The sequence below is a fragment of the Phocoena sinus genome, chromosome 13 (assembly GCF_008692025.1).
Source record: "Phocoena sinus isolate mPhoSin1 chromosome 13, mPhoSin1.pri, whole genome shotgun sequence".
In the NCBI taxonomy this organism is placed as follows: Eukaryota; Metazoa; Chordata; class Mammalia; order Artiodactyla; family Phocoenidae; genus Phocoena; species Phocoena sinus.
Window position 1 is genome coordinate 76,459,098 of NC_045775.1, and position 13,703 is coordinate 76,472,800.

The 13,703-nt window shown below is 46.0% G+C and overlaps 1 protein-coding gene across 6 annotated transcripts in view; it reads right to left on the minus strand.

Annotated features, from left to right (window-relative positions):
* Nucleotides 1-256: 256 nt before the first annotated feature.
* ST3GAL5 (ST3 beta-galactoside alpha-2,3-sialyltransferase 5) overlaps nt 257-13,703 on the minus strand; it is a 47,155-nt gene continuing 33,708 nt past the window's right edge. For 4 of the 6 annotated variants that reach the window (XM_032652349.1, XM_032652353.1, XM_032652350.1 and 1 more), the window contains 4 exons: nt 11,081-11,424; nt 7,285-7,471; nt 5,664-5,822; nt 257-1,490 (listed from right to left, as the gene is read on the minus strand). In XM_032652349.1, coding sequence (XP_032508240.1) covers nt 1,242-1,490; nt 5,664-5,822; nt 7,285-7,471; nt 11,081-11,424 — 939 coding nt within the window. In that variant the 3' untranslated portion in view covers nt 257-1,241. Of the gene's footprint in view, nt 1,491-2,420; nt 5,823-7,284; nt 7,472-11,080; nt 11,425-13,703 lie in introns of all 6 variants that reach the window. The other 2 variants (XR_004352730.1, XM_032652354.1) reach the window with 2 other exon arrangements.

The following is a 13,703-nucleotide window of genomic DNA, read 5'->3' on the forward strand; positions in this document are numbered from 1 at the left end:
GAGCCGGCAGATGCGGGAGCCATCGGCCTGGCCTGGGAGTCAAGAGCTGCACCGGGGGCTGTGGGAGAAATAGAATTGGGGGAGGGGCGGCAGTAGCAGCCAGCAGAGGAGACCCCTTCATCCCCCAGCCCTCCTCACAGGTATCTGCAGTGAGGTCCTGCCTAGCAGTGGCATCCAAGAAGGACATTTTAGCTAGACTTATAAACTTATTTTCTGGGGGGGGCGGGGGGGGAAAGCACTCAAATTAACTAGACTGTAAGAGTTCCTCAAAAGCTTTTATTCTTTCTTTTTTTTTTTTTTTTTTTGACCAGCACACTGCCTGGTACACACTGCCGAGGAGGCATTCAAAAAAAAAAACAAAAACGTTTTTTCTTAAATAGGCAATTTATAACACTGAGAAGACTTCATTTCAGTGTTTCAGAAAACATGATTACTCCTGGAAAGAGTTTATTCCTCTATGACTCTGGAGAACAGAGGTTTTGTCCTAATTTTTATAAGCCACCTCAGACAGACAGTGGAATCATCTGGATTAACATTTAAGTGTTTGGAAGGCAGTTAAAAACTCTCAAGAAATCCAAGAGTTGTCCGCCTGGGGCAGCGTTGCAGTACTCGGAGGACACAGAAAATGTCTCCGTGTCCCTCCTTGACCTGGGACCTGCAGGACAGCCCCCTTGCTTGATTCCTACAAGTCTTCCTGCAGAAGGCAGATCAACAGAGAGGGACGGTGAACTTCTCCGACCGGCCCGGGCCTCGTGCAGCAGCATGGCCCAACCAGTCCCAGTGGTTTAGCTACGCAGCACGTCACCCTGGAAGTGCTTCCGACATCTGTCCCACCAAACAGACTAACAGAGAACCAGAATCAGGCATTCAGGGCTGTCATCAAAGGAGTCGCCTCCCTTCTTCCATACAGTGACCTGGGATTCTATGTGCAGTAGACATGCACAGAGTTTTTACAAATTAAATAACTTTCTTAAAATACAATAAAACATTACATACAATTCTCTTTGGAAAGTCTTTCCCATTCTCAAAATTAACTTACAAAATTTTGTGCAAAAACACTAGCTTCAAATAAATAGGGAAAAAAAGTGGGAAGAGCAGAACTTTCTGTATTGTTTTTGTTTTTTAAATTAAAAGTTAAAAAACACCAGCTGCACTTCAAAGTTCTTGCAGGACGCGTCAAGAAGGCTGTGAAAAACAGCCCTCCTGGTCAGAACTGCATTTTCAAGTGAGGTTTTCTGGGTTCAAAATTCACAATGGATGCCTCCGCTGAGATCCCTCACCACACCCTCTCTGACCAGCTTCAGGAGGAACCTGGTCTCTGTGGTCACATTGTGCATGGTCTGAAAGTTCATGGCAGCCATACAGAGATTGTCAAAGTAGTGCAAAGGTGTTCTGGGTTGGCTGAGGTCATAGCCAAAGCCTGCCAAACTGACTTCATCGCACAGATGCGTGGCTAAGACGACGGCAATGACACCAATCGTGGGGACGTTCTGGAAAGGAGAAAAGACAAAAAAAAAAAAAGGTCTTAGCACAAGTCACTGCTTTACAGGTACGCTACATGGCATGCAAAGTGATGAAAGTGGCACTGGGGGATGCAATTTTATACATCACACAATTTCAAATATCACCCAATTCTGACTTGCCATCCAAGTCAGGAATCTAGACTCTAAATCATGGTCTGTGATGTGAATTCTTTTTAACACACAAGCAAGAGGCGGCCTGGCAGGTCCTGTTGCACCAAGCTAAAAGGTGTTCTTTCTAAAACTTCCACCCACCGGTCCTGCACAGAATGACCATAATAGCAAGACTAACCCATTTCCTCTCTCATGTGACAAACGTCTACAAGGTCTGCTCTGGGACAAGTGGCCACAGCCCTTCTCCGGACACGGTTTGGGAACCCGTCCCGTCCTGGCTGGCTCCTGTACAGCCTCTGCCTGAGAACACAGCGGACTCAGCTCTCCTTGGTGAAGACTGTCTTCACCCCTTACTTGTGAAGACAGTCTTACTTCACCCCTACTTGCCCTTCTGGCAAATAACACCCCCAGGCCATTTCCACACGTCCTGCAGCTCAGCCAGTTTCTGCTCGCTCTCCGTTCAGGCAAGTACATTTTTCACCTCAAGTTACGGGCTTTCACATTTGTTTTTTCCAAAATGTACCCTTGCTGACTTTGGCCTAGAATGCCAGATGTCCAAAATTTTGGATTCCGACTGTATCACCACTCCCTCTTCACGTCCAACATCTTGCCACTTGTTAATCTGGAACTGGTTCTCTGGATCTCCCTCACAGACTTGGGTAAAGACAGCACACAGGGCGGCAGACAGGAATACAGAAAGCCCTGCAGTGCCTAAGCCCTCCTTGGAGACTGCTGCCCATCTAGTACTTGATATTCTTTTGTATCGTCTTTCATGTGCAGATATACCTCCTTGGTTCATCTCAGCCGAGTCTGTGACTTCCATAAACAGCTCTCCTTTTCTGTAAACTGGAACAACAGTGAACCTTTCAGAGTTCAGAGATTAAGGTGGGAATAGCGAACATCCAGGGAACCCACCATTTGATAAAAACTGCTTCCTGCTCCCCAGTGTGTCGTGTCTACCTCTCAAAGCCAACCTCCCTTATTAAAAAGGAACTCAACAGTCATTTTACATGTTCGGAAATAAAAACCAAGGGAAATTGACCCTAAAGAAGCCAGCCTCCTGTTTGGGCTTAGGACTCTAAGGCAGTGTGTCCTGTCTTCTCCACCTGCGGCCAGCTCGGCACACAGCACCTTATGAGTACCCATCAGTGTCTGTGGAGGAGTATATAGGGGTAATGCATGGAGAGAAATTCAGCAACTATCAAAAGCTCCCCAGAGCACGTTATCTCCAGAACACGTCCCCCAAGAGCAGCCCTCACTGTCCAACAGGCTTCTTCTCTGTCTGCTGGGAGGGCAGATGCATGAGGGAGTTTCTGACGATGCAATTTTAGATCAGAAGCCATCTTCCAAGTTACTGTTTTTATCTAAAAGAAGAACACCATTTTGACAATGATAAAAAATAAGCAAATATTCAATTCAAATGATGAATTATAAAGTAGAATGTAAAAGACTCCTATAGACTTACTCTCCAGAGAAGGGCATTCTTCACAGTTTGGTGATTCTTCCCAAGCTTTTTCCTATGCAACTATACATACATTTTTAGTTTTTAAACGAAAACGGGATTAAATAAATGTTCTGTAACTTGATTTTCTTGCTTAATGCATTGTGGAGGTGTTTTCAGATCCATTAGTTTTTCTTCATCCTCAACAGTCACACGATATTGCATCGACTATACCATAAGGTTTAAACAATTCTCTAATGATGAATGTTTAGGCTGTTTTTAGTCCTTTGCTATCAATGCTACGATGAACATCCTAGAATAGCCTTGCAGATTTTCTCTAACTTCCTTCTAATAAAATTTTTAGAGTCAAATTGCGGGGTCAAAGACTATTCATATATATATATATTTTTTCCGGTACGCGGGCCTCTCACTGTTGCGGCCTCTGCGGTTGCTGAGCACAGGCTCCGGACGCGCAGGCTCAGTGGCCATGGCTCACAGGCCCAGCCGCTCCGCGGCATGTGGGATCCTCCCGGACCGGGGCACGAACCCGTGTCCCCTGCAGCGGCAGGCGGACTCTCACCCACTGCGCCACCAGGGAAGCCCAAGACTATTCATATTTTAAAGTGATATATGTATTGCCAAACCACCCTCCGGAAAAAGTGCCAACTTATAATTCTACCTACATTCCTGCCAAACAAGGACATTATCAAGCTTTTAAATCTCTGCTAAGAAAACAGGCAAAAAATGTCACTGTGGCTCTAATTCGCTTTTACTTGATTACTGGTGAAGATGAACATTTTACCATGTATTCCTGGGCTGTACTAATTTCTTCTGTGAAATGTCTGTTCATATCCTTTCCTCAGTTCTTTATTGGCTCATCTTTTTCTTTTTGATTTAATAAGATCTCTAAATGCTTTGAGAATATTTACTCTGTGATTTCTATGATAAATTTTCCCCCACTAACTTTGTTTCTGATACCCTTCGCCATTCAGCAATTTCGTATTTCACGTAATTAAATCTGTCCATTTTTTCAAGGTTATTTTAAAAATAAAATCGACCTGCAAACCAACAAATGAGCATCTGCCTGTGTTTAAAAAAATACTATGGAATCTAATAAAGAAACGGGGCAGTTTAAAAGATACAGAAATCTAAGTGCACTTATAGTGAAACCTCTTTATAACTTAGTTTAAGAATCTTGCCAAAGTATGTTGTCTTTTTTATAAAATTGTTTTGTTAAAAGTGATGCCAACAGGTTAAAAGTTGTAAGCCCACATTCCGGAGGAACCCATGTGCTCTGTGTGGGAGAGCCCAGCTAAAGCCAATCAGAGAGACCTGACAGTCACTGGTCGGGGGTAGGGCTGCTCTCCTGTGAGAGGGAAAACACATCACGGGTTCTGGACATGTTCCTGCAATGGGCAGAAACTACATGGCCCTCCTGGGCTCCCCATGGATGGAGAGGCCAGAGCCCTGGAGGAAAACGGCGGACTGCGAAGGGAACAGCTTCCACTATGTGAACCATTTCACCCGAGCTGGGTGTTCAAGCCTGAAGTTGGAGCCAGAGTTGGATTTAGCTCTTACTGATCGCAGTGAAGAACTAGGTTTTTGTTTTTAAGGAGACTATTCAGGTATTTGTTTTCCTTAACAAGCACAGAATTCTTCCTTTAAAATTTACACAGTTGTGTTAAAGCATCTTTTTAATTAGAATTTGATTCAAAGGGCAAACAGAAGACCCTGCTCATCTGCCTATTGGATGAGGACCCCTGAGTCTAGCTCCATTTGCAAACTGCACCCTGGACCAGCTCCATTTCCTAGGAGGTATCTCAGGCCCCCAGTGTGGGTAGCAGTCCCCATGTTTCAAAATTCCTTGCTTTTCCTTAAATATAAATGTTTTGCTTAAACCATTTCCACTGCTTTTAAAGAAGTTTTATTTAAAGACACAGGTTTAGCTATTCAGATCATGAAGAAACAGGTAATAAAGGCATCATCTCCGTCCAGTAGCAACACAGGCTAATTGCAGGTGAAGAATCTAGTGCAGTGAACAGCCTATAGCACCAAGGTTCTCAAAGCAGGCTGAAAAATAAAAATCACCCGGGGAACTCTGAAAATCCCAACGTACAGACCACAACACAGACAGATTAAATCAGAACGTCTGATGCGGTGGGATCCAGGCATCAACTGAAAAGCACTGCTCTCACCTATAAAGTGATGATAAACGTCAATTTTCACCCAAGTGGCCTGTAGAGTTAAAATGTAAAGAACTTTCTGACCACTGAAGTTCCTTTCAGTGTCCTGCAGCTAATTATATGGAGTCCTGGAGTAAGAATACCTTAAATAATATCTCAGTGACCGAAGTGCTAACGTCCTGACTGTACTAATGAGATGAGCCACCAGGAGTGGGGGGATTAAACAGTGGGGAGCCCTAAGGTGAAGATGTAGAGAGGAAAAGCACATGGAACATCTAATCAATGACTAGGTTTCATCCCTGGAAGATGCTTCCGGGTATACAGCCGAGCCTAACTGAAAGCTGTATAGGTGCCTCCTTTCCAACACAGAGAAGAACAGTTAAGTTTCAGTAGCGACAAAAATACCTTATCTCGGCCCCAGAACCTTGACTGAGGCTCTGAGTATTGAAGGATGTCAAAGGCAGTCTCTTTGATAATAACCGGATTCAAAATCCTGAACTGTTTTGGCTGCAGTGGGATCTTTTCCACCACCTGCTTCCAAAAGAAGAGTCGCACCCAAAACGGCTAAGGAAAGAAAGCAAACGATCGTTAGGGGGATTTAATCAAGTGATCTTATCAGTGGAGTGGGCAGAGCGCAACCCCTACGAATGAGGCCAGAGCCGTGGGTGTGGCCCCTTGCGGGTTTGTATGTTGCATTCTGTGGCCAAGTCACAGATCTATGCAAATCCAGTACCTCAACTCAGGCAAGCAACTCTAAAGATCTGATTTATGAAGGTGGCACTGGACAAGGAAGGGAACTGCAGAAGCAGCTCTTATTGATCTGGGGAAGAAATTCTTCAAGTAATGACGGGAGATAGTCAGCCTTTTTAGGATCCAAAGCCACCATTTTGCCCAGGGAAAACCAAGCAAACAGATCCAATTCGAGGGTATGAAGAGTTCTGGGTGCCCCGCCTGTGCTCAGGCCCCCACCACGCACCCCCTTCTCCACTTACTCCACTTCCTAGTCCTGTGATGTCTCTTGGTAACTGACTGTAAGTCATTTCGTATGTGCTTCATCTTTCAACTAGAACAACTACCCAAGAGAAAACCTAGAGGACCACAGTAACCTGTACGGAATCGAGCTTTGGAGATACAAATTCTCCAGCACGTGAAGCTTCTGTGAAAAGTCTGATATGTCCTGTGAACTTTACAGTCAGCTGGTTTGTGCAAGTACATATAAACGTACACACACTGCTTAACAGCTGACCTCTGGAATTCATTTCAACATAATGTGGGGGGCTGGGGGACTATAAAGTAAGGTGATAGATTATCGTAAAGACAAAGAAAAGGAATATGACCAAGTTGGGGCCATCTCCTCCACATCTGCCCCTCTGGAACGCCGTGAATTGACTCCAGCGAGAACACCACCAGGGGCTTCCCCGGTGGCGCACTGCATAAGACGCCGCGCTCCCCATGCAGGGGGCCCGGGTTCAATCCCTGGGTCAGGGAACTAGATCCCACAGGCATGCCGCAACTAAGAGTTTGCATGCCGCAACTAAGGAGCCCGCCTGCCACAACTAACACCCAGCGCGGCCAAATAAATAAACGTTAAAAAAAGAAAAAAAAAAAAGACCACCACCAAAGCATTTTTGGAGAATCTCTTTGAAAATACTCTTCGGAGAATTTATGTATATTCTTCTGAATTGCCTCAATAATGGTTTATATTCATGGACATACAACTAATTTCTGAAAATAGTCAGAAGCCATGTCAATTCATGCCTGGTGAATGAGGTGGGTGGTCAACCTCAATAATAGCCATTTTGGTCCCAAGCTTGTTATTTCCACTAAGTAATGATCCCAGTTTCCACATGTGACTCAGTCAAGTTCTGAAAGCAATTTCCAGGGGAAGTTCTGAGGGGCTTCTACAAAGGGAGTGTTTATGTGAAAGCATGTGTGTTAGTTTAAAAATAAAAACCTGTTAATTACAATCAGAGACCCCTTCGCTTTTTACGGAGGCATATCTGATGGCTGAATTTCTAGTGCTTACCAGGGTTTCGTTTTTGACCATCGCCTGAAGCCAGTTGAAGTCAACACTCTTAAATAAAACAGCAACAAACAAGTCATTGGAATAATATTCAAGGTCAGACAGTGGTGCACCCTCTGGATAAGTCATCCTTATAGTAGTTTTATTTCCAACATGCTCTGAATATCCTTCAACCGGTGCACTGTTTAACCTATTTAAGTAAAAAGGACAAAGATAAACTGACATTAACCACTTTAACACATGCCAAATTCCTGCAGCGTGTTTTCCACATTTTTTTAGGACTGGGAACGGGGGTGTGGTTGGGGGGTAGGGCACCCCTCCCAGCAGCCCTGTCATCCCTCAGCTCTGCCCTTTCCAGGTGCTTGATGAACGCAGTCTTCAGTCTGCAAGAGACTCCCGTATCCAATTTCTGAACGACAAGCAATTCCATCTAGTCCTGCCACTTTAAGCCAACCCAAACACATTACACTCTGGGCACTAGTAATGTTTCCTTGAAAGCTTCCCATTGAGCTTAGATATTAGTGGTTCTTGCCAGAATTTCAAAAAGGTAATCAAAAAAGAAAACCTAAAAACCGGGGAAAGGCAGACACAAACCATAGTTATATATAGACAGGGTTGGGCCCGAGGAGGGCACTGGGTCCAAGTGCAACCTGGTCTTAAAATAAAGCAGGAATTTGGGGCACTTAGAACTTTTAGATCAAGGAAGGCTTTGCCAGGGTGGATGCTCTGGGGAAAATGCTAAGAATTCTTCCCAAAGCAGTACCACTCACACAGGTACACAATTTTGAAATCTCAAAAAAAGTCTGTTTGGTTCTTTCCCTGTATTATCACACCTGTACAAACCTTTCCTTTCTATTCCACCGTCACTTCCTCTTCCAGATCTCAGATACCTAACTCCTGGATTATTAAAAGCTATTATTAGGGCTTCCCTGGTGGCGCAGTGGTTGAGAGTCCGCCTGCCGATGCAGGGGACACGGGTCCGTGCCCCGATCCCGGAGGATCCCACATGCAGCGGAGCGGCTGAGCCCGTGGGCCACGGCCGCTGAGCCTGCGCGTCCGGAGCCTGTGCTCCGCAACGGGAGAGACCACAACAGTGAGAGGCCTGCGTACCGCAAAAAAAAAAAAAAAGGTATTATTAGACACTACAACTAAATGCACAGCATGATCCTGGACGAGGTATTTTCTTTTCCTTTCTTTCTATTTTATTATTTATTTATTTTTGGCTGCATTCTTTTGGTCTTCGTTGCAGCACACAGGCTTTCTCTAGTTGTGGCGAGCGGGGGCTACTCTTTGTTGCGGTGCACGAGCTTCTCATTGCAGTGGCTTCTCTTGCTGTGGAGCAAGGGCTCTAGGTGCGCAGGCTTCAGTAGCTGTGGCACGTGGGCTCGGTAGTAGTGGCGCACGGGCTTAGTTGCTCCGCGGTATGTGGGATCTTCCCGGACCAGGGCTTGAACCCATGTCCCCTGCCTTGGAGGCGGATTCTTAACCACTGTGTCACCAGGGAAGCCCTCTTTTCCTTTCTTTTTAAATAATGGACACGACTGGAATAACTGGTGAAGTCTGAATAAGGACTGTAGCTAAGGTCTGTACTGCATCAGTGTTAATTCCCTAATTCTGAATATCGTCATACAGTTCTATAAGAGAATGCCCTTGTTCTTAAGAAATGCACACTGAAGTATTTAGGGGTAAAGAAGGAGTTTGAGATTTGCAACTAACTCTCAAAGGGTTCAGAAAAGAATAATAGTATATAAAGAGAGAAAATTATAAAGCCAGTGTGATACAGCGTTAACAACTAAGGAATCTGGGGAAAGGGTGAATGGGAGTTCTTTGTACTACTCTTGCAACTTTCCTGTTAAGTTCAGAATTGCTTTAAACCTAAAAGTTACCCCAGGGGGGGAGAGGTAAATTGGGAGACTAGGACTGACATATACATACTACGATATATAAAACAGGTAACTGATAGGGACCGACTGTATAGCACAGGGAACTCTACTCAATACTCTGTAATGACCTATATGGGAAAAGAATCTACAAGACTGGAGATATATATATACACACAGCTGATTCACTTTGCTGTACAGCAGAAACTATCACGGCATTGGAAATCAACTATACTCCAATAAAAATTAATTTTAAAAATAAATAAATAAAATAAAAGTTACCCCCAAAAAGTTTTTCAACTGATCTCCATCATAATCAGTCTAAGTCCCCTTCCTTGTTCCCCAGTGCTCTGTGGCCCCCAGTGCCTGTGCCTGACGTCCACGCTGTCCAGTCTGGCCTCCCCATCACTGGGCATCGAGCCACCTGCCCAGCCCCCTTTCCCTCTCCCAGGCCCTCGTTCCTCCTGCCAGGTAAGGTTCCCCATCCAGATCTCCTGGCCACCTCCTTCCTAAAGGGCTAAATGCCACCATTCTTCAAGGTCAGCTCAAGGCTGCCCTTCTCTTCCACTGCATCTCTCCTCTGGACCGGAGTGTGCACCCCAGTTTCTTACCTCTTCTCCTCCCGTATATCGGTCGTACACCATTAGAAGGGCATATGGGGTCCTGTCTGCCTCCCCCAGTGCTGCCTGTGCACAGCTGACCATCCAGCTGCTCACATAGAGTCAGGGTGAGGTTCTGGAAGCCTCAAAGCCCTGCATTTGGAATGCTGGGCTCTGGCCTGGACTCTGTGCCCTGCAGTGTCTCTGTGTCCTCATGCCTGACACTGGCTAAGGGGATGGCTTCACTATGGAACGAGAACATCCAGGGCACGTGACAGTCTCGGGCACACAGGAAGCACCCAGAGAAAGGAAGCAGTTCCCTCCTCCTTCACCCCACCAAAGTCCACAACCCCACTCCCACACCCTCACTTCCCACCTTTCACCTTAAAACGTAGTTCTTACTTGTTTCTTCTATCTCTTGGTTCTTTCCTACAAACATCTTACACCTCGTGTCCTTTCCTCCTTAGCTTCCTACACATTCTCCCAAAATAGCTGCTAACATGTACTAAGCATCTACCCCAATTCTGACACTGTTCCAAGTGCTTTACATCTTGATGTTAACTCATTTTGTTTTCACAGTAACCCTGTAAGGTCTGTGCCATCACTGCCCCCATTTACAGATGAGGAAACGGAGGCACAGGACAGCAAGGAAACTTGCCCGAGATCACAGCTACTGGGGATAAAGGCATTATGTGGATATAGCACCACTTTCAGGCTCAAAATATCTGAGATGGATCTTGTCATCCTCCCTCACTAGCCAGAGATTTTCCTCAACTTCTCCGTTTCTGACAGCGGTCCCACTAACGTCTCAGACCCCAGACTAGAAATCTTGGCATCCCCTGACATGACTGTCAAACTATCAGAAACTCCTGTAATGTAGGATGACTGCCTATTGCCTGTTATGTGGCTTTCAAACACCTCTGTGTGCTTTCTGGTCCCAACCGGTGCCACCTTCCGGGGCTCACCTACCCCAAGCCCTGCTCCCAGAAGCCGGGCGTCCCACTGACTCAAGCTCCCTGCACTGCATCCTTCTCTGGGCCCTGCCTAGCACAGCCTTCCACCTTGGCTGGCTTGTCTGAATCTACCGATCCTTCCCACCTTCACCTCCTCTGAAAGGGTTTTTACCAAAATTAGGGTCAGTACTGCACAGTTTTGGGCGTCCAATCCTTTCATGTCTCTGTTTCCACTTCTCAAACAGTGAGTCCCCTGCAGACAGGGACATGTAGGGCTGCCTGGGTCCCTCCTGTTTTTGGTGCTGCCCTGACCCACAGCAGAGAACTAAAGTCCAGAGGGGAGAGGATGGTCTGAAAGCCAACGTACCTTATCACAACATCGAACTGGTTCAGGGCCTGGCCCAGCTCTAGTCCGTGGAGGATTCCACCACTTCCAATGACCACACAACGCCTGCAGCTCTTGGCTTTCAAGTGTGCAGGAAAGTCATGCTCGGGCAAGAGTTCCAAGAGGGTCTGGACTTTCTCGGAGAACGTGCGGAATCCGAAAGGAGGGTCATACTTGTACTCGGCCTCGCTCCCTGCGGGGGCCTTCGTCACGAAAGGTGGCAGGTCCGAGGTGTACCTGAGCCTGAAGAGCTGCACCATCGACCTCTTGGCGAACTGGGGCCGGCATTCCTTCTGCAGGACTTCCTGGGCATATTGCTGGGCTCTCTGGAATGAAGCACAGACCTGAGTTTCAAAGGCTCTCAGGCATCAGAAATATACTGACAGGTGACACTTTGTCGTGCGATGTTTGGTGTAGCTCCGTTGTGGATGACTGTCTTGTAACACAAAACGTCTGCTTTAGGGGGCTTCCCTGGGGGCACAGTGGTTAAGAATCCACCTGCCGACGCAGGGGACACGGGTTCGAGCCCTGGTCCGGGAAGATCCCACATGCTGCAGAGCAACTAAGCCCGTGCACCACAACTACTGACCCTGTGCTCTAGGGCCCTTGATCCACAACTACTGAGCCCACGCACCACAACTACTGAGCCCACATGCCACAACTACCGAAGCCCGTGCGCCTAGAGCCCATGCTCTGCAACCAGAGGAGCCACCGCAATGAGAAGTCCTCGCACCGCAATGAAGAGTAGCCCCCCTCTAGCCCGCGCGCAGCAACAAAGACCCAACGCAGCCAAAAGCAAATAAATAAATTTAAAAAAACAAGAACAACAAAAATCTGCTTTAAAGAGTTAATTTATGCTAGAAACTTGAGGGGGAAACCTGGGAGAAGCACATGACAAGGAGACAAACTCAACAAGGGTATTTATTTCATGGCACAAGTAGAACAGGAAGGACCCCCACCTCCTACCCTCCCAGCCTAAGCTGTTCAAATAAATTCGGGGTGTTCAAATAAATTTTGAACAAGATTTGAACAAATCTGAACAAATTTTCAAATAAATTTTGAACAAATAAATTTTGAAGAAATTTTGAGGTGTTTAAGCTGTTCAAATTTGAGGTGTTTAAGATTTCATGTTTCATAAAATCCTGACATGGCAATTCCCTGGTGGTCCAGTGGTTAGGACTCTGTGCTTCCAATGCCGAAGGCCTGGGTTCGATCCCTGGTCAGGGAACTAAGATCCCACAAATCGCGTGGTGTGGCCACACACACACACACACACAAAAATCCTTACGTGCGCTACAACATGGATGAACCTTGAGGACATTATACTCAGTGAAATAAGACAGCCACAAAAAGACAAATACTGTAGGACTCCATTTATAGACGGTATCTAACACAGTCAAATTCGTAGAAATAGGAAGAACAGTAGTTACCAGGGGCTAGTGGGGAGGCGAAATGGGGAACTGCTGTTTAATGGGTAGAGTTTCAGTTCTGCAAGGTGAAAATGTTCCAGAAATCTGTTTCACAACAATGTGAATATACTTAACAGGGCCAAACTATGCGTTTAAAAATAATGAAGACGGTAAATTTTATGTGGGTTTCTTTTTTAAACACAATTAAAACAAATGATTTCCGGGACTTTACTGGTGGTCCTGTGGTTAAGACTCCGAGCTCCTAATTCCGGGGGCATGGGTTTAACCCCTGGTCAGGGAACTAAGATCCCACATGCTGTGCAGCACAGCCAAAAGAGAAAAAGATTTCCTATTTCAGGTTCCTATCTAGTTGGATGAGAAACAGACTTATTTATCAGATGGAGTAATGAGCTTCACACAGTCTGGAATGGGAACCAGGTGTAACCTGCCACGGTGTCCGGTCAACAAAGAAGTTGCCTTGGTTTTGTATACCGTCTTCCCTGCACGTTAATATTTTGCATCAACAAGAAATGACTGTTGAAGGCCAAGTACACTAGCCCGGCTGAACACAGCAAGACACGGAGAAACAAGGGACAGACACCCACTTGCCCCACAGTCCGCCCCTGGGCTCAGTCTGGCCAAATGCTGCCTCGGGATCATCTGGCAGCATCACTGTGCTTTCTGTCCTCATCGCCACATGCAGCAGTCTTGGCCCTACCTTATTCCTCCTCCCACCAAGCCGCGTGCGTGCGTGCGTGTGTGCGTGTGCGTGCGTGTGTGTGTGTTCCTCTATTTTATTTGCTGGGGTATTTATTTTTAGGATTGAATATGTCTTTTGAACTGTGTCAGTACAATTATGAGGATTATTATTGCCATATACAGTTTTAAATGTTTGTCTCAACTATGTTTTTCCTCAAAGTCTTCTCTGATTTTTGTATAATGAAATTATCGTAGAAATAATAATCTTACTGCAGGAGAACCCCACTCCGTTTTCTTTAAATCACAGCTTCAAAAAGTTCTTAGTACTGGGAAAAGCACGCTGTCTACATCTTAAGAGTCTGGCCCCATGTCTGAAGAAGGGAACGGATTTTCTTTGAGCCTCAGAAGATGCCGCCGACACGACGTAAGGTCACTGTCTGAGGTCACCGGCACGACACCTAGGACACCTCGCAGGACGGTCCTGAGCGTCTTCGCTT